Source organism: Notechis scutatus, chromosome 1 (assembly GCF_049901735.1).
Source record: "Notechis scutatus isolate UNSWTSFEM ecotype Mainland chromosome 1, rNotScu1.2, whole genome shotgun sequence".
NCBI lineage: Eukaryota > Metazoa > Chordata > Lepidosauria > Squamata > Elapidae > Notechis > Notechis scutatus.
Window position 1 is genome coordinate 133,500,319 of NC_142009.1, and position 21,312 is coordinate 133,521,630.

Genomic DNA, 21,312 nt, shown 5'->3' on the forward strand with positions numbered 1-21,312 from the left:
GAAAGGTCAATAAAATGTTGCAAATAAAATCCATGACGTTTACCTGAGCCATTTTTTTATTAAGTGTTATGAATATCGTATATTTTGCAGAACAAGTATTTCAGCTGTTCATTGTGCACCATTTTACAGTGTATGCCATATCTCATTTCAGGAATGCTAGAAAAGATTATATCAATGCCAAATATATTGAAAGAAAATATGCAAGGAAAAAATACACTGACAATGTGACCAAGTTACAAAACCTTTGTGAAGCAGTCAGAGCAAGAGACATTTTTGGACTCGTTCAAGTGTATGCTGACGGAGTGGATCTAACCGAGAAAATTCCATTAGCAAATGGTCATGTATGTACAGAAACCTTCTGCTAATCACGTTTTGAACACAAACGCTCTATTTGTAGAAATTACATCAGAAGAAGCAAAGAAACAATGGATGGAAACTAATCAAGGAGAGAACCAACTTAGAACTAAGGAGAAAGTTCCTGACAGTTAGAACAATGAATCAGTAGAACGGCTTGTATCCAGAAGTTGTAAATGTTCCAACACTGGAAGTTTTTAAGAAGAGATGAGGCAACCATTGGTCAGAAATGGTATAGGGTTTCCTGCCTAGGCAGGGGGTTGGACTAGAAGATCTCCAGGGTCCCTTTCAACTCTGTTATTGTGTTAGGTGTTTCTAATTTTGCAAACTTATCTCACTATCACTCTTTCTGTGTTACTTTTAAAAAGAATCAAAGAAAAGAATCATTTGTTATTAAGCATTTAAAAAAACCTATTAAAATTAGATAGCACTAGCATTTAGAGTTATATATCACTTCACAGTGTTTTACAGCCCTTATAAAGAGGTTTATAAAGTTATACATGTCATGCTCTTGTGAGGCGGGGAGACGAATATTTATGATTAGGTTTCAATATATGTTCAGTCCTCTTCTGCAGAAAGTATTTCTATTTCTGAGAACCCAGATTGTTGTGAGAAATATTCTGACTTTATAAAGTCAGGAAAACAGCTTAGTACTGCTAGGGAGCTAAGGAACTCTGTTTGGATGTGTGTGAAAAATGTACATTGTGTTGATTGAATATATATTAAAGAATATCATTAACCATACACCCAGTCTCAGATTAATATATAAGAAGAATGGCACACGATATTTCTATTGTTTATTCTTGCACTAAAAGATTAATTGGCTAAATAATATTTTGGATTCTGTATCTCCTTTGACTACATCTGAGCAACACCATCTAAAAAGGTTCTTTGTCTTTTCCTATAAAGCTAAATTATTGAGAAGCCATGTTTTGTTTAAGCAATTCAGTTCATCTATATTAATTTGGAAGCTTTTAATATTTACAGTGTAAAACATTGTAAATGATGTTACATAGTATATCTTTCTCCAAATGTATAGATATCATGTATACCTCCATTGAGTTTGGAGTGAATTTTGTTGTTTGCGTTTTATTTTAAATTTCAGCTTCATTGAATGCAGCTAATCCAAAATTTTAAGAACCATTGGCGCAGTTTTGTGAACAAGTCTATATAGAAATCATTTCAAAAGTTGTTTTGTATGTCAGGAAAAATGAATACACAATGAGTATATCCTGTCTTGGGAGAAAAATTAAAATAAAAGTGCACACTAATTTTTATATAGGCTTTGAAGCAGTAGTCTAACCATTTATAGAATGGGATAGAACAATGTTGAAGGGCAGAATATATTCTAGATTGAACATGACTAATCTTGGCCACCTTAATATTTGCCCTGACCTTGAAATGTTAAAATGATCTGGAATATAAATAGTTTAGGATTATGATTCATTAAACGTTAATGTTAGTGTCAATTATCCTGAACCAGAGTCTTTTAACACTTCCTAGCACTACTACCCTTTCAGTCAATTTAAAGGACCTATCTTGCATATTACTATGTAATGCATAGTGATTAGTTATCAGTTTTCTTGTTTTACAGTCCAAACTGTCCAGTTCAGCTTATGTCTACTTATATGTTTTATCTCTGTGAGGTGGGTGAGGCTGAAAGAGAGTAACTGACCTAAAGTCTCCCAGCTGCCTACAGGAGGACTAGAACTCACCATCTCCTATTTCTAAGCAGACACTGTCATCATTAAACTAGACTGGTTTTCATATATAGTGTTGTGGTGATTTGGTGAAGCCTTTTTTTTTTTTTGTTTAGCTTACAAAATCAAACACTACTTTCTAGCATCACCATTTAATTTATAAATTGAGTCTTGTCAGTTCTCTGCCTAGATCACATTTAGGTAGCAGAGAAGGCATTTTTAAAAAAATGTTATGGTGGAACACTTGACCTTCAACATCTATTAATAAAATCCTTTGAAGCAAAACAAGAATTTCTAAGACCAGGGGTTTATCCTGTAAAATAGATCCAGGGTAACACACAGGGAAATAAATAGAGGGTGCCTCTTTATTTTGCATTATCTTAATTTTGGCCACTGTACTCAAATCTGGCTTTCAAATAATTTTGAAAGCTACATTTGAGTACAGTGACCAAAACTGTATGGTGCAACAATAAATCATCGACTCTAAACTTATTTTTAAAAATGTTTTTGCTTGGCACTGGTTAGAAGACTTTTTTTTTTTTTTTTGTATTTCAGGAACAAGATGAAACTGCTCTTCATCTTGCGGTGCGATCAGTAGATCGGACTTCACTTCACATAGTTGACTTCTTGGTACAGAACAGGTGGGCCATCCATGACTAAACACTCGTTTGCATATCAGTTTCATTACTCAGAACTGAAGAAAAGACCCTTTCAGTAAATGTTGTTAAGTTGGATGGAAACAACTGTCTGAATATCTTGAATCAAGCAGGCTTTGGAGAACCTTCTATGCTATATGTGCCAAGTAATTTTATTCTCTCTTCTCCTGTGCAGTGGCAATCTTGACAAGCAGACGTGTAAAGGCAGCACGGCTCTGCATTACTGCTGTTTAACAGATAATGTGGAGTGCCTCAAACTGCTTCTGAGAGGGAAGGCCACAATTGAAATAGGTAAAGGGAAAAAGGAGTACTCCTTGGTGTTAGGAACATAAAGGTCTGAGGTAAATTTGTTGCTGTTTCCGCTCTCTCTCTCATTCCCTCATATGCCCACATGCGCACACATATATATTATTGAGCCATATGTCTAAAATTTCAACTCTCAGTCAATGGGTATAAAAATATCCGTTTTATGTAGCCTTATTTCCAATGTCACGGGAATCAGATGGCAATATATGACTATAAAGTGAGAAAAATGTTCAGTTCATTATCCTATTTTTTAATGTGGACACTGCACTAAACATGAATTAGTCCCATGGGTAAATTAACACACACATCTCCAATGTGCGAGGATATACCATATATTTTGGTTTCTTAATCTTCATCCAATATGACCGCTGATGAGAGAGAGATAGGAGGTGCACACCAAAATATATGGAGCCAACATGTTAAAGAAAGCAAATTAAAATATGTAGCAACTAATATGTCTGTCTTTGGCTGGACTGTTCCTAATGTTATTTTCATTTTGTAAGCTACTTATACTGTATTTTTAGTAATATAAAGTTGCAAACCAACCTTTCCTTTCATTGATTTATAGCAAATGAAGCTGGAGAAACACCACTTGATATAGCTAAACGCTTAAAGCATGCACACTGTGAAGAGCTGGTAAGATTTTGATTTATGCATACTGTACAGCCTGTTCTTCCCTTACATTAACTGAAGTGGCGCATGATGCATAATCTATTATATTTTTGGACAATCCCTTCCATGTACACAACCATATCTGGAGGGAGTACATTTGAATTATAATACAGTAATTAATGTCACATTATAGTATTCAAATAACATTATTGTGGGACCCTCAATTGGATGTTTTTTATTTGCTCTATAAATAAATTCATGTTCAAAACTTCTATAAATTTCTTTAATATAATTCTGCACTTAAAAAAGAAAGGGATAGAAAATAACTTGGTTCCAAGTCTGTTTAACGATTTGGAATTTAAATCATTGACATGGACTGGGTTCCATAAAGCCTAACTTTGGTTCTTTAGCTTACTCAGGCTCTGGCTGGAAGGCTTAATTCTCATGTTCACGTAGAATATGAATGGCGGTTACTTCATGAAGACTTGGATGAAAGTGACGATGATGTGGATGAAAAACTGCAGGTACGTATTCAAATACTTTGTGATTTTATTGTAGCACGCTTAACTTCTTCTAATTTCTCAGGTCACAGGCTATAGGTAGTCCATGACTTATGATCACTGTTGAGCCTCAAATATTCATTGTTAAGCAAGACAGTTCTTAAGTGAGTTTTGCCCCCATTTTATGACCTTCCTTGTCACTCTTGTTAAGTGAATCCCTGCAGTTGTTAAGTTAGTAACACAGTTATTAAGTGAATCTGGCTTCCTCACTGACTTTGCTTGTCAGAAGGTTGCCAAAGTTGATCACATGATCCTGGGACATTGCACCGTCATAAATACATGCCAGTTGCCAAGCATCTGAATTTTGATCATGTGACCCCAGGGGTGCTGTAATGGTTGTGTTAAAAACGGCGATAAATCATTTTTTCAGTGCCGTTGCAACTTCAAACGGTCACTAAATTAATGGCTATAAGTTGAGGACTACCTGTATGGTGAATGAGACAGGCAAAAAAGAAATAAATAAGGAGCAAGCAATTTTTCCTGTCCATTACAAAATTTTGAGAATATGGGTGGTTGCTGTCCAAAATCATGATACAGTTACAGACTCACAAATTGCTGGTGTGGTTGGCATGTCATTCACCAAACTCCCATTTATCAGATTAAGGGCATACAACTAATACACAACTAATAGTATTACTTTGAAGGCATGATTTAACGTTACCAGCTTCATTTGCCTTAAGCCACAACAGAGTTGTGTAGTTATATTCATAGCATGGACACAAAAATACTTGACAACATGGCTCTCTTTTGGATTCTTGTTTTTTTACAGCAAGCCAGCCCCAGTCGAAGAGAGGACAGACCTGTAAGTTTCTATCAGCTAGGATCAAGCCAGCTTCAGCCTAATGTCGCCTCTCTGGCAAGAGATGCTGCCAATGTAGCCAAGGACAAACAGAGAAGTTTTATGCCAAGCCTATTACAAAATGAGACCTATGGAGCCGTTCTCAGTAGCAGCCCACCTCCCGTTCAACCCGCAGCACCTGTTACCAATGCGCCTCCTTTGCCGCCCAGAAATATTGGGAAAGGTACTAACGCTCTCATATATGACAAGATGAGGAATGGCAGGAAACTGTTCGGTACTTTTTTTTCTTTGAAAGTGGGGTTGTCAATTTGTCCAAATAAATATTCCTTCATAAATAAATATTCCTTTAATAAATGCTTCCTTTTAAGTTGGCATTAAACTGGTCTGTATACTCAAAATAGAGAAGAGGGAAAAAAGAATGCCGAAATTGAATGCTGTATTAGAATTGGGGCCTAATTTTTCAAAAAAGCATCAGACAACAAAAGCAAACATACAGTAGTAAAGTTTTTATTATGATTTTTGTTGAGTTAGGATAGATCACATGGGATTTTTAGTTTATATCTTCAACAATTGGTTCCATTAACTGGGCTGCTGAAGATGCAAATGAGTGTAAAAGCCAGAACTAAATTCTATCAACAATACAAATATTTACATCATTTTTCAATGTAGAAATTTGGGTTCACTGGTTATGAACAACAACTCTGTTCTAAAGTAGGACATAAATACCATTTATTTCCCATTGATTTTGATGATCAAATTGCTATGTATAAACAACTTATTTTGGAAATAAATGTGATGTATGGTGTGCAGCTTGCAAATCTATACTGTTCTAAATCTCTCCAAATTTCAATTTCTCTAATTGGACCTTATCACAAATTCTGCAGTTCTGACCTTGTAGTAATTAACAGTAGAGATTATTTTCTACAATATGTGGCTTGTGCTTAGAGAGATTCCTTAATTTAGTGGCTTTCTTTGATAGTGTAAGTGCATCAGTTGCACAAAGAATCATGGAAAAATGTTTGTCGGCTTTGGAAATAATATTCTAGTTTTGGTCAAATGCTCAATTGAAGATGTAGAAACCAAACAGAAGGAACAAGAAGGAAAAAGGGAAGAATTTTCACTCCCTACAAGTTGGAACTATTCCACATAACGGATTACATCTGATTTTCAACATGAATTTACAGTGTTGTATACTTTATGAATAAGAGCAATCAGATTTCATCCTTTTGTCCAGATCTTCTTTTTGGTTCAGTGTTTTTTAATAGCTGAAAATATCTGAAGGTCACTTTGAATGCTTCCCTTGGAGGGGTTTTTGTGCTTTCTATTTTTATGCCAGGAATATGCACTCAGGTTGATACCTTCTTCCTCTTCTTTACAACAGCTGAGCATATACAAGTAGTCCTCTACTTATGACCACAATGGAGCCTAAAACTTCCATTGCTAAGCAAGACGGTTAAGGGGGTTTGAGCACATTTTATGATCTTTATTGCCACAGTGAGGTGAATCACTGCAGTTGTTAAGTTAGTAGTCATAAGTGTTAAAAATGGTTATAAGTCACTTTCAGTGCGGTTGTAACTTTGTTCATTAAACAAATGGTTGTAAGTTGAGGACTACCAGTTAAGGGCGTAGAAGTGTATCTAATCTTTAACTCAAGGAACGTCAGAGGTCTTAAGTGTGTCAGGGTCGTGGCTGCCTCTTTCCACTTATGGAAGTGGAAGTTGTGTATGCTCTGTGTCTGTGTGTGTCATTGCAAGGGATGATCTTGGAATCATTTCTCCATCCTCTAAATCAACAGTCCCCAACCTTTCTTGTTCTGCAGACTGGTGGTGGCGGCGGGAGGGGGAGGGAGAAGAGATGGTTCTGCACAAGCAATGGGCGCACGAGCATGCCGCTTGTGCAAATGGAGCTTCTCCCGCTGATTGTGCAGCCCGATTCCCATCGGGCCACAGCCCGGGAATTGGGGACCCCTGTTCTATGTATAGGTTGCACGTGAGCATCAGCAACACCCCCTAGGTGGTTGATGTGGAAATTGTTTCCAAGGCTACTGGCTGCGTATATCTCTATTTTAGCAATACCACTTAGACTTAAATACTGCTTTGCAGTGCATTACACGCCTCTCTAAGCAGGTTTACAAAGTCAGTCTATTGCCCCCAACAATAGGGTCTTCATTTTACCCACGTCGAAAGGATGGAAGGCTAAGTCAACCTTGAGCCTGGTGAAATTTGCCAAATGGCAGGCAGCTGGCAGTCAGCAGAAATAGCCTGCAATACGGCACTCTAACCACTGCGCCACCATGGCTCAATTTTTAACATATTTTCTGCTCTTCCTTCAAGAGAATATTGTCACTATAAACCATACAGAATTCTGATAAAATGTGGATTTTGTAATTGTTCTGCTGTTTGAGAACTTGAAAAAGGTGGGACAATAAAGCACTTTGAAAAGTGAATCACCTTTCAGAGGTAACAGGTGTGGGCATTTTGAAGCCAATGGATGATAGATGTGATATTTTTTCTTAGCTCTTGGTTTTTCTTCAGAAACAAAAAGAAAGTTGGCATGGCAGAACATCCAGCTTTTTGAATGGAGGGCGCCTATACAGCAGGGTCAGGAAGTTGTGTACACAGGAAGCTATTTCCTGTAGTGCCACCCAGTTCAGCCAAAGGAGAGGGATCCTAGAGTTTGTGGTATAATAGCACTGTGTCCACCTCCCTGTTAGGGAATATAGTGCTGTACCTCTAGGAGCAAACTTTTAATTTATTAATCCTTTGTGAGGACAAATAATTAAAATGAAATCACAGCATTTAAGGGTGTAGAAGCCTGGCCAAGATCAGCTTGGGTGTTCTTTTTCTTTGTGATTTATGCAGGTTATACTCTCAAGCTAAATAGATCCTACCAGCAAATTAGGCTGCTACTTTTGCTTATCATTAGCTAATGAATTGTCCAGCTTTCCTTGCTATTGTTCCTGCTTTTGAAAACCAATTACTGCAGTTCAAGGGTTATCAGCAAAATACTTCTTAGCTATTGTTACATCATCAGGAAAGAAGTGATTCATGAACTAACACATATAATTCTCCTTGCCTCCCAACTCACCAATTGTGACATGATCAGAAATCCTTAAGATAACTGATATAACCGGAAACATAATACTTGTTTGACTCACCAATTCATTTCCTCATCTGTCATCTGCCCCTTTACGGTAGTTGTTTCCACTTCCCATAATTTCTTTTTCCACTTTTTTGTGGCAAGTCAGTTGCTAAAAAAAAGTGAAAAAAGAAATTATGGGAAGTGGGAACAACTATCATTGCTTTGTCTGCCATCATATCATATCAGAAGATTTAAAGTTCCAGCTCTGGGATAAGAGAAAGCAATTGTGTTCCCTATACATCCTAATTCAGTTGCCTGGTTTATCCATTTCCTTAAATAGCATGATTTCTGTTACCATTTATGGTACTGGCTGAATCAGCTAAAACTGCATAACACATCAATAATTCTGTGTTTTAAAAGTGTGTAAAAATGGATGAAGGAATATAATTACATCTTGATGATGTGCCCTGTTGAAAATTACTGCTTGAAAGTAATATGAAACTTTTTGACTCCATGACTCCTGACTCCGTAGCTGAATTGACTAACTGGCACACAGTTATCCAGAAGCTCTGTTCCAATATTTTAAAAAAGGCAGATCTGCATCCCTCTCTGTGATGCCATCAGTAACTTTCCTGTTTGTTCTTGCAAATGAGCATGATTTCAGAATACAGTTCAACATGAGTAAGTTGTACCAGTGAAAACATTTGTGTTGCAGATGCTCATATTGAAACATGAATATAGAAAAAGGACATTAATGGAGTAATGCTGGCCTGGCACATAGAATCCTCAAATGTGAGGTATTTTGCAATTGTAATACCTGAACCAGATGTCACATGATACATAACAGCTATACCTGTCCAAATAGGGCCTTAGAAATGGCCCCATCTTTCTTTAAATCTGAAATATGTGTACTTCTGGATTGCAGCCAGTCCACTGAAGTAGAGCTGCTCATTTAACAGCCAACTATAATTATAATAATAATACAGTGTTCTCCTTTCTTTTTAGTTCAGTCTTCATTTCTTGGCAGTGCTGTTCAGACAACTCCTTCATCGAACACACTGTGGAAGACAAATTCTTTAGGAATGGAAAGCATAAGCAGGCAAAGGTCTTCATCAGATCCACCAACTGTCCATCCCCCTGTTCCACCATTGCGTGTAACATCTACAAGTATGTTTGCTCTTTCTGCTGCTTTCTTGGTTTTTGCTGCATCTAATCATGGTTGGCCTTGACTGTCCATTCCACAACTCATTCTTACTCTTCTTTCTCTCTGGTGAACATAGGTTTGCTATCATAGTTTCTGAATATCCGTAATTTCTTTCAAGCAGGGCTGAGAACGCAGTATTTTGAGGTAGCTTTGCAAAGAGTTCAGACTGTCCTCACATTTTAAAAGATTGTATGCAATAATATTCAATATCTTGATTGTGCATTGGGATGGTCTGCTATTGATGCTTCTGAAATTGTACTGGGGCTGTGTATCTTTCATGGAAAATATTATTCCAAATGTGATGATCCTGGCTGAGGTGGCTAGCTATAGAAATTGAACAAATATTTTTTTAAAGATGTTAAAACACCTCTCAGAAAGGTTAGTATGCTAACCAGCCATGAAATTAACACCCTGTGTTTTAAATTAATCAGGTTTCTGTTAGCTTAGCTTTCATTGTATGATTTTCCAGAGGGACAGCCATGATAGTCTCTTGCAGTGACAACAGTGAAGAATTTTGAACAGTTTGTTCCTGAATGCATGCACTCTGCATACTCTGTTCATACTATCTTAATATAGTGAATTGCAGGTAGCTATACCCATAAATGAATCTATTCAAATGAGACAGACACTTCTATAATGTATCCAACACTTAAGACAATTAGCTTTGTACAATTCAATCCCTTCCATGTGTATGCAAAAATATTCTTATTTCATTGAATTGGACTTAATTCCAGAAAAGTGTATTTAGAATTGTAGCTTGAGTCTTGAGCCTTAATTTTTGGTATAAAAGGAAGATTATGTTTCTCTATTTTTTTTTAATAAAATAAGATTTTAAAGCAGGGGTCTTCAAACTTGATAGCTTTAAGACTTGTGAACTTCAACTCCCAGAATTCCTTCTCCAGTCATGTGAGCTCAGGAATTTTGGGAGTTGAAGTCCACAAGTCTTAAACTTGCCAACTTTGAAGGCCCTTGATCTAAAGCCTTATGTTATTTGTGTGTGGGGGGGGACTCATTTCAAGCATTCATCATCCGAATACTATTGTCCATGCATTTTTATAGACATCCTCTCTTCAGCACCTCCAACTGCAAAGGCAGCCTGTGGTTTTGAAGCTTTGAACCAGCAGTCAAAACAACCGACTATACCACAGGCCAAACCTACTCCGCCACCACTTCCTCCACAGCCTCCAAGTCGAATATCTCAGAAAAAGCCTCTTTCTGGGTAATTTGTGAGATACACATTCTACAAGTTCTGGTTAAAAAAGGATATGTTCAAACTGTGGCTGAAGGTTAAGCCGTACTAATGATTTACACTTTCTGCTGAGTGGCTCCTTTTGAAGGTTTTGTCTGTTGATTTAATTCATTCTTAAGTGATGAACAAGAGAAAGTAGAAAAGAGACATTGCCAGGATAGGCTTCAAAGTATGGAGAGTAGAGGTGGGTAAGCTTTAATAAGCAAATTGTGGAAGAACAGTTTAGATATCACCTATTATTGCCATGAGGGAAAAAAAAATATCAGGCTTGAACTGAAGTCATGCTTGAGAATATCTGTGGTGTAATATTTACTTTTATGTACCGTGTTTCTCCAACAATACGCCCCCACCAATAGGAAGACCCAGCATGTTTTCTAGGCATAAAATGAAATTAAGCCCATCCCCTCAAATTTAGGCCTAGGTTAAAACATGCGAAATTGGGGGGGGGGAGGCGGGGGGAACTTGCCATTAGGAGTGCCCCGCGGGCAGCTACGCCTCACCATCAGCCGCTCCTAACATCATGGTGGAGCACAGAGGGCTCCCTTACCCCTCCCTTACCCTGGTGAGCAGGCGGGCGGATGGATGTCCGGCAGCGTTTCAGCCGCTTCTCAAGCCTCCATAGCTTCCACGGTTCCCACCGGTGCTGGCGCCTCTCTCGCCAGTGCCGTCTCCAACAACAGCGGCAGCAGCGGCGGGAACCATGGAAGTTCCGGAGGAGGCTCCCCCACCCGAGAAGCGTCTGAAACGCTTCCACGGTTCCTGCTGCTGCTGCCGCTGTTATTGGAGATGGCGCTGGCAAGAGAGGGACAGCTGCAGCTCGGCCTGGGCGCTTGGAATGCAGGAACGGATTGCGCACTGGGACTTTTGCAAACTTGCAGAGCCCGAGGCTGGAGCACCAAGGGTAGCAGCAGCAGAGACGCTCGCTCGGCTCTTCTCACACCCACCCAGCCACTCAGGATTAAACCAAAATGCAGCGCGTGGCGCTTCCAGCTACCTCAAAATCCTTTTTTTCCTGTTGTAACGGGGACAGAGAAAAAGCGGGAGCGACTCAGACGCTGTTGTTGGAGATGGCTTGGGAAGTGGGAATTAATTCACCCCAAAAAAGACATCCTGGCCGTTTTGGGGGGGCTCAAAAAAAAATAAGGCCCGGCTTTATTTTGTGAGAAACATGGTAAATTCCTCTTGTCTCGGTCTTGTGAGATTCACTGGAGACAATCAGAAGCATTGTTAGAAATACTGTAAAAAGGGTTTATTTAGGCTGACCAGAATTTTCTCTTGTTACCTCTGCTTTCTGTTACTTGTTCAGTTAAACAGAGAAGTGTAGCTTGGAAAACAAAATTGCATCTCTCCATGTGACGTGCTTTCTCCAAAACTTCCATTTCATAGTTTGAATTGGAAGTTTTGGAGTAAAAAGGTAGTGAAAACTAGTACTACCTGTAAGTTTTGCAGAAGCCGTCTTTAGCCTAAGGCGCTTCTACAGGCGTGGCAACTTGAATTTCTAGAATTCTTATCAGTAGAATGACCATTTATAAACATTCTGGCTGTTATTGTTATAATTTGTCAGGTATTTATTTTCAGGAGATATTTAAGATGTGGTTGAACATTGGTCAACATGTTTAAAAGTGCAGTACAGAATAGCAGTCTGAATATTGTTTCAGAAAATAAATGGGAAGCAATGATAGAGAATAACCTTTGCTTCCCTTCTAAATAGGACTGACAAGTCATCCAACTTAACTAACAAGAGTAAGGGCCCTGGATCTCTGCAGTCTTGTGGTAATTATTTTTAAAAATTTATCTTGTTAATTTTCACTTCTTTAGAACTAACCAACATGCTTATTTCATATGTAACAAAAGGATGAGCTAATGTCACAATGTGGGTTTTGTGCTGTGCTTTATGCACCGAAGGGTTCACTATAACAACCAAACAACATTTTTTTTCCCATCAATCCAACTACATTTTTGGAGGCAGTGACTAATCTCCCCAGTGTTTTCTGGGAAGTTGTGAAAAATGAATTGCAGAGAAGATGAATATAATGATTTTGCTAACAAGGGATTTGAGCAAGACATAGGTGCCATTCCCTTTTTTTTTTTTTAATTATTATTAGTACATGCTAAATTGCATCCTTGGTACCAGAGATACAGTTAAAGGCTTTTTAATGTGAGACATGATGACTATTTTTGTCGTGCTGCAAAAACTGGCTTGGGTTAACAAGAGTCATGACATGAGAAATTATCTAAGAATAGAGTGATATCTGTTATTTTAAAGTTGGCTTTAATTTTTTGTTTGTTTATTAATAGTTGAGTCTTCCTCTGCATCTGAGACTGCTGGATCTCAAATTGCCCCTACTACAAATATATCAGTGCCAATCCAACCTCCAGCACCAATGCCAAGAAAGTCACAAATAGTAAGTAGCAAAGCATGTCATTCTCTTAAAAGGTTGCAGTTGGCAATTCTCCATGCTGAAACTTAAAAGACATTGTACAGAGTCTTAACTTCTTCAGAATCCACTGGCCCTGTTGAATTCAGATACATTCAGTTTGACCAAGAAACAAACAAGGTTCTGTATGTTTGACTTTTTTATTTTTTCACTTTGGAAGAACTTTTACTTGAAATTGCATGGAGGACTGAGTCTATTCCAAGAAAAATGTTTGTATGGTGCAAATATAGCTAACAAGCTGTATTTATTCCAAGTAGTTTCTTTGAGCTGGGAGCTAATTATAAATAATAAATTATAGCCAGAAGTTTCAATAATATAGCTGTGTTGTATTCTGTTGTAACTGCAAAAGACAAAATACTGCATAGTAATAATCTCTCTGCCCATCCAATGAGATCCAGCAGGAAGGGCTTGCTCTAGATCCTTTTTTTAAATGTAAAATTACATCATTTGCCAGGATTAAAAATATGAGTCTTCTCTATTATAACCCCTTCTCTTTGGACCTGCATATCCTTAGATATTCAATCCCATTCATCTTCCATAAGGATTTGAAGATGCAGCTTTTCTCCTTGGGCAGCTGTGCCAGCCTGCTACATAGGTCCATTTGTAATGGGTAGAACATTGAATAATTGTGGATTGCCCTTGGTTAGGTCATGCACTCTTTTGTGTTTCTTATCTTGTTGGTTTATACACTGCTCAAAAAAAATAAGGGAACACTTAAACAACACAGTGTAACTCCAAGTCAATCACACTTCTGTGAAATCAAACTGTCCACTTAGGTAGCAACACTGATTGACAATCAATTTCACATGCTGTTGTGCAAATGGAATAGACAACAGGTGGAAAGCATAGGCAGGTAGCAAGACATCCCCAATAAAGGAGTGGTTCTGCAGGTGGTGACCACAGACCACTTCTCAGTTCCTATGCTTTCTGGCTGATGGTTTGGTCACTTTTAAATGCTGGCAGTGCTTTCACTCTAGTGGTAGCATGAGACGGAGTCTACAACCCACACAAGTGGCTCAGATAGTGCAGCTCATCCAGGATGGTACATCAATGTGAGCTGTGGCAAGAAGGTTTGCTGTGTTTGTCAGCGTAGTGTCTAGAGCATGGAGGCGCTACCAGGAGACAGGCCAGTACATCAGGAGATGTGGAGGAGGCCATAGGAGGGCAACAACCCAGCATCAGGACCGCTACCTCTGCCTTTGTGCAAGGAGGGACAGGAGGAGCACTGCCAGAGCCCTGCAAAATGACCTCCAGCGGGCCACAAATGTGCATGTGGCTGCTCAAACGGTCAGAAACAGACTCCATGAGGGTGGTATGAGGGTCCAACGTCCACAGGTGGGGGTTGGGCTTACAGCCCAACACCGTGCAGGACATTTGGCATTTGCCAGAGAACACCAAGATTGGCAAATTCGCCACTGGTGCCCTGTGCTCTTCACAGATGAAAGCAGGTTCACACTGAGCACATGTGACAGACGTGACAGGGTCTGGAGATGCCATGGAGAATGTTCTGCTGCCTGCAACATCCTCCAGCATGACCGGTTTGGCAGTAGGTCAGTAATGGTGTGGGGTGGCATTTCTTTAGGGGGCCGCACAGCCCTCCATGTGCTCACCAGAGGTAGCCTGACTGCCATTAGGTACCGAGATGAGATCCTCAGACCTCTTGTGAGACCATATGCTGGTGCAGTTGGCCCTGGGTTCCTCCTAATGCAAGACAATGCTAGACCTCATGTGGCTGGAGTGTGTCAGCAGTTCCTGCAAGATGAAGGCATTGATGCTATGGACTGGCCCACCCATTCCCCAGACCTGAATCCAATTGAGCACATCTGGGACATCATGTCTCGCTCCATCCACCAACGCCACATTGCACCACAGACTGTCCAGGAGTTGTGGGATGCTTTAGTCAAGGTGTGGGAGGAGATCCCTCAGGAGACCATCCGACACCTCATCAGGAGCATGCCCAGGCATTGTAGGGAGGTCATACAGGCACGTGGAGGCCACACACACTACTGAGCCTCATTTTGACTTGTTTTAAGGACGTTACATCAAAGTTGGATCAGCCTGTAGTGTTTTTTTCCACTTTAATTTTGAGTGTAACTCCAAATCCAGACCTCCGTGGGTTGCTAAATTTGATTTCCATTAATAATTTGTGTGTGATTTTGTTATCAGCACATTCAACTATGTAATGAACAAAGTATTTAATAAGAATATTTCATTCATTCAGATCTAGGATGTCTTATTTTTATGTTCCCTTTATTTTTCTGAGCAGTGTATTTTTGAGATATTTTATGGAGTTGCCAATACAGGTAGTCCTCAACTTACAACCATTCATTTAGTGACAGAAGTTATAGCAGCACTAAAAAAAATGACATGTCCATTTTTTACACTTACGATTGTTGCAGCATCCTCACGGTCACGTGATCAAAATTTGGACACTTGGCAACTGACATGGCTTTATGATGGTTTTAGTGTCTCGGGATCATGTGGTCACCTTCTTCAACCTTCTGACAAGCAAAGCCAATAGGGAAGCTAGATTCACTTAACAACCATGTTACCAACTTAATAACCTCTGTGATTCACTTAACAACTGTGGCACGAAAGGTCATAAAATGGGGCAAAACTTACTTAACGATGTCTTGTCAAGAAGGATTACCTGTACAGCAGAGGGTGTCATTTCAATGAACTGATGCCCATTCAGAAAAGCAAACACAATAGTTAACTCACTGAAATAACGTTCAGTGAAAGGTCCGGAATCTGAAAAGCTTATCAGAAGAATATCCTTTTACATGTTTCAGAAGCAACAAAGAGTGATGTCTTGCTTCTCAGAAATCGAAGTGATGGCTGTTGACTTTGACCACTGTTCTGGTTTTGAAACAATCATGGCTATGACAGAATGCTATCTGAGAACTGCACTGATCCAATGTGTGACCCTTGCTAGTGAGAAAAGTTGTACTAGAAGGCAAACATACTGAAGAATATAAGTAGGGGAAAATAACATATTAAATGTCATGCTTGAGTCCCAGGTTTACTCAGCTACTCAGAGAAATCTTTTAAAAATTGACCTGAAACTCTTGAGAACTGTTGCTACCCAATAGATACCATTCAACTTATTTGAGAAGAGGCGCTGTTTGAAGCCTATTTCTGTGGTGTTTGCCCTATGTTTTCAACACCAGGTTCCTTTTTTCTCTCTTTCTCTCTGTTTATTACAGTCAAAAACAAAGCCCAAAAGAGTAAAAGCAATCTATAACTGTGTAGCAGATAATCCTGATGAGCTAACGTTTTCAGAAGGTGACATCATCATAGTTGATGGGGAGGAAGATCAGGAGTGGTGGGTGAGTATTTTTGTATTCAGCTGAGGTTAATAAGTGACTTAAACTCTCTGGTTTGCTGTCTGCAGTTGTACAAATAAAGCAACACTCAACAGAATTGACTTCCTGGATGAAACCGTCTGTTTCAGAAGTATCTACTAAGTGAAATACGTGGACTTTTAAGTTCTTTCTCAGTTGAACTGGAGACTTTTTTTATTCCTTCCTTTTGTACAGAATTCATATCTGGATAAATCGGCAGCGGGGTAACATTTTCCCTCTTGTCCTCCCCCAGCCAGCTCAATCCTACTGTCCCAAGAATTCAGTGAAATTACCAGTTAGGAACATTTATTTCAAGGTTCCGAGAACGCTTCTATTGACAGCTCCTAAAGGCTCTTCTTGCTCTCTTGGCGGAACATGGAAAGGAAGTTCCTGATTAGGCAAAATTTCACACTAGGTTCACTTTGCAGGGCTGTTCCCTAAAGAGTTGGGAGAGGGTTGCAGAACAAGGAGCCCCTCCCTCTCCTCCTCTGCCACCTTCCTGCTCTCCTTCCTGCTCAGGCAAGAAAATTGGATCTTTGCCAGGGGAAACAGTTTTTCACATAGGTTAGCTGAATGATGAGCTTGACCAAGAGTGTGCAAGTCTAGGCTAAAATGGAGTTGCGTCACTCAGCATGTGGAAGTGAACCCAGCCTCTGTCCAAGCACGTCATATAAACCAGCCATCACATGGACATGGTAATCTTGTTATTCTGCCAATCATAGCAGGGAAGAGAGCTGAAGCTGCACGTTGCTTGTTTTCACCTAATTTATTCCAGAATATTGCAGAAAGGCTAGTGCCATTTCTCCTCCCTCCCCCCGCAAAAAAAAAAATTACTTATATGATTTTACTGAGAAGATAGTGAAGATTGGAGATTAGTCTAAACCTCCTTTTGGGGGAATTGTTTTAATTCAGGATCAGTTTCCGTTTAGATCAATATGATGTGTCTTGTAGCACCGAAGAAGGGAAATTTCATTGGCTGTATTCACCCAATATAATTAAATCCTTTCTACCATGCAGTAAAATTTCCCCATCAGTACTTCTGGTCCTACATAATTACAGTTCCTGGGTGAAACCTCAGAGTTTTGGAGACAGAGTCCCAAAAGAGCAAGAAAATGTTTCGGTGAAAATTTATTTTACAAAATCAATGTATAAATAATAAACAATTTTATATGGCTAAAAAGAACTGAGAATATTTTAAATTTGTTTTATTAGTTGTCCTCGTATTGAATTCATAACTACTCTATAATATTTTCTCTTTTTCAGATTGGGCATATTGATGGAGATCCTAATCGGAAAGGTGCTTTTCCTGTATCATTTGTGCACTTTATTGTTGATTAAACAGCTCCCTGCAAGTGGAAAGTTTCCCTTTCTAGATTTCATTGGGACTCCCTGTTCATCATCAAATGCCTCACTGGGATACTTCAAAATAACATAGTTGAATTTTCATTATTGCAGTTGTTGAAATTATTTTCCATGGGACTTTTCTAACAACAGAGCCACTAAAAATGTTTGTGATGATTGCCAAAAGCTGCAAAAACACAAGAGCCCAAATCCATGACAATGTGAAAGGCATATTAAGAAAGCTAGAAGATTAATCTCTTGACTGCACTAATGCGTTACATTTTAGTGCCAATGTCAGGCCTACAATAAGTGTTTAACTTCAGTGGTGAGTATGGCTTTTGAGATCAGTCTCAGGACTGTAAGTAAACTGAAAGTTGAAATTTCATTTTAAAGAATGACAGTTCCTTTTGGTTTTATTTAGTACATTAAAACACTTTGAGAAAAATAAGAACACCCCCTCAGTTGTGACATGGTGGAGCTTCTTCTTATCCATGTCCGCAGCCATCCACAAATGTCCATTGATCAGAGAAGTAGGATGGGGGAGAAGTCTTTTTGCCAAAGACTTCTAAATAGCAATCTCAATCTTTTTTTTTTAAATGCATGGATGGAAAGGACTGAAAGTGATAGAAACCCAGCCCTATTTAATGTCCTAAGTAATAATCTAACCACATTTGAGGAAAACTGTATAAGTACACATTCACCCAGCATGCATTTTTGTTACAGAAAAACAAATCTAGAATCCCCAGATAAGATACCTAAGGATTAGGTGCTGAAAGAGAATCCATGTCTCTGAACAGTTAGAACCCCTTGCTCCTGTCGAAAAAGGGTTACAGCTGCATAGAGACAAAACATCACTACGCCCAAGCGGTGATGAATATGTGCTTGAAAATGACTCTGCATTAGGCAGCAGCATTGGCAGGCTTGAAACATTTGAGTCCAATGAAAAGGTCAAAACCTTGTTGCATAGCACAGTTAAAATAGTTTGGGATCTAATAACCTAGTCCAATTTCCCATTGGTTGAATAGCCTATGTTTCCTTATGATGGCTTGTACTGGCACAAATGGAGGTCTGAATATCTCTACTTGGTAAATAACGATTTTATACCTTTGTAATACAAAGGAAGAAATTAGGAATATTTATCAGTTTATGAGGAAAAGAAAGAAGGTATTATTCTTCCTGCCAATCTCCCCTTGTACATGAAGTCATGAGAAAAGCTTTAAGATTAAAGCAGTCCAAGAAAAAAATTGCACATGGCCCTTGTATGTATCTCAGTGGAAGACTGCTTCCTTGGAGCAGCAAACATAAGTAATATGCATATTCATGAAGATGCTTGGTTAGGAATGTCCTCAGTTGCATTAAAGAAATATTTTAGTAATTTGATGTGTAGATATTTTAAAACCTGAAATCTGATTACCTCGTTTTATAAGTATGAGGTCATAGTTTTCTATACTAAATATGCAGTTAATATTTTATGCCGTACACTAATTACCCTTGAGGTAAGGGGGGAAGAGGGAAGCCGGGATGATAAATTTAAATGGGAAAGTTTATGAAATATTACTTACAGTCCTTTTCTTTGAAAACAAGTTGTAAAGCACATAGTGGTATGTTCATAATGAGATTGCTATGGTTAACAGTGTCATAGTCACTGATCCAAACGGCCCTGGGCTGAGGTACACACCGTTGTTTGGCAAGCAGTTCAGTCTGTTTGCGGACTTGCATTGTGTACTGAAATATATCCTAGAACATGGTAGTTAAACACTGTTAATAATTGTGAATAGATTTCATAATTCAAAATGAATAGACTCTTACAGAACATAGCTATGTCCTTTTAATGTTTGTATATTGTGATATTGTAACAGTTTTTATTTTGCATATGCTACCCAAATGTGCACTGGTAGCATAGAATTAGAATATCAATGTCCAGGTCACATTGGCTTTGATCACAAGTTTTGTGACTATTGTATCTCTAGATTTATCAAGAGAACTTTGAATTTCTGACACAGAAATTATGTATATATTGGCTAGTGGAAGTGGAAACAGATATGGGAAGGACCCTTTGGTATATTTATATTGGATAGGGGGAAATGCTGGATCTCAATATTTCTGTTGCCTTGCTGAAGTGGTACATTTGAGGCAATTTGTCAGATGTATTGATGCAAATCAGTTGGCTAAAATTAAGAACAATATGAGTGGCTGCAGTGTGATGGGAGGAGCAAACTGGAATATTTTCAAGCTAGTTTTGTTGTATGTTTTAAAGCTAAGTCTGCATATTCAAAGTTCCCATTGAAATATATATGTATATTAGGAGAATAGTTGGCCACTACACATTTAATTCAGAGGCTGATAATTCAGTTGGGGTTCAAGTCTTTATGTTTTTATGCCTGGCAAATGCAAGGAAATAATTTGTCACATTATTTTGCACATTACTTACAGTGTTTAACACAGAATCTTTCAACAACTATGTGCAAAATAGCCTTATGAAGCTTCTTTAGACTCAGATTTCACACTGGGTAGGATCCAGTGAACTGTACTAGATATGTACTCCAAGATGCTTGGATTAAAATGGTTTTCCAATGCCAAAATTTCTTTGAAACCAAGAATACCATCAAATATAGAATCATATTTGTTTGTCTGTTGCTGTCAGACAAACAAAAAATAAAAAATAAAAGTTAGGAAATTTGCCTAAGGATATGATTAATCTGAAGAAAATGACTGGAGTTAATTTGAAAGTTTCAGATTATCCTGAAAAACACTTGATTATGGCTACTAGACAATCTTAAACAAGAGTATTTTCTCACACTACATCAGTATGATAGGCTTGTAAGAAACATCTCACAATACTGTTTTTGTGACATGTAACATTAACTCATAACTAGTCAGAAAATCTGGATTTTTTAAAAAAATATGCTGAACTCTGTAAGGTTATTGAGATTTCATGACTGACAACAGAGAGCGCTATATTCAACAAACTGTTACCAAGCACATGCGATTACTGTGTTAACCATTTTTAAAGGAGCATAAGACACTTAAAATGCAGTTCAGAATGCTATTTGAGATGTATAATTTTAATGTGATGGTTTTGATTGTTTAGTTGCAGAGCAACTGTATACATTGTATAACCTAAGACCATTTCTTATTTTTAGTGTCTAGAGGCAGTGATTTATAATTGGAGCATGATTAATTTTACTTCTGTTAAATCAGTCATTAGACTGAAAAAATAAACTACTTTAAGCCTCATATTGACTCTTTGTGTTTATGTGAACAATATCCTTAACAATTGAGAGTTCTGGAATGGAAGAGTGATACTCCAAAACTTGAGAGTTTGTAAATCACAACATATGTAGCCTTCCTAACTCTGATCTTACATGATATGCTTCTTTTTTCTTAACAAATATTAAGGCAATTTAAAAAGTGCAGTGAATAGACCAGCGGTGTCAAACTCAAGGCACACAGGCTGAATTTGGTCCGCGGGATGCTTAGATATGGCCTGTGGGGCCACCCTGGAAACAATGGGCCAGCCCGCGGTGTTTCTGCCAGTGAAAATGGAGCTCGGGAGGGTCACGTGTGACCTCCCGGAATTTCATTTTTGCTGACAGCTGCAGGAGGCCATCATGGCCAAAACCAGAGACTTGATAAGTGACGTTGAGGTGGCTACATACCCCCCCCCC

The 21,312-nt window shown here is 38.6% G+C and overlaps 1 protein-coding gene across 4 annotated transcripts in view; it reads left to right on the top strand.

The window, feature by feature from the left end:
- Positions 1-20,881, top strand: part of ASAP2 (ArfGAP with SH3 domain, ankyrin repeat and PH domain 2) — an 88,129-nt gene extending 67,248 nt beyond the window's left edge. For 3 of the 4 annotated variants that reach the window (XM_026674336.2, XM_026674337.2, XM_087946200.1), the window contains 12 exons: positions 152-341; positions 2,610-2,695; positions 2,886-3,001; positions 3,585-3,652; positions 4,039-4,152; positions 4,958-5,210; positions 9,074-9,235; positions 10,332-10,491; positions 12,233-12,294; positions 12,820-12,926; positions 16,166-16,288; positions 17,567-20,881. In XM_026674336.2, coding sequence (XP_026530121.1) covers positions 152-341; positions 2,610-2,695; positions 2,886-3,001; positions 3,585-3,652; positions 4,039-4,152; positions 4,958-5,210; positions 9,074-9,235; positions 10,332-10,491; positions 12,233-12,294; positions 12,820-12,926; positions 16,166-16,288; positions 17,567-17,641 — 1,516 coding nt within the window. In that variant the 3' untranslated portion in view covers positions 17,642-20,881. The remainder of the gene's footprint in view (positions 1-151; positions 342-2,609; positions 2,696-2,885; positions 3,002-3,584; positions 3,653-4,038; positions 4,153-4,957; positions 5,211-9,073; positions 9,236-10,331; positions 10,492-12,232; positions 12,295-12,819; positions 12,927-16,165; positions 16,289-17,566) is intronic. The other variant, XM_026674338.2, reaches the window with a different exon arrangement.
- The last annotated feature ends 431 nt before the right edge of the window (positions 20,882-21,312 follow it).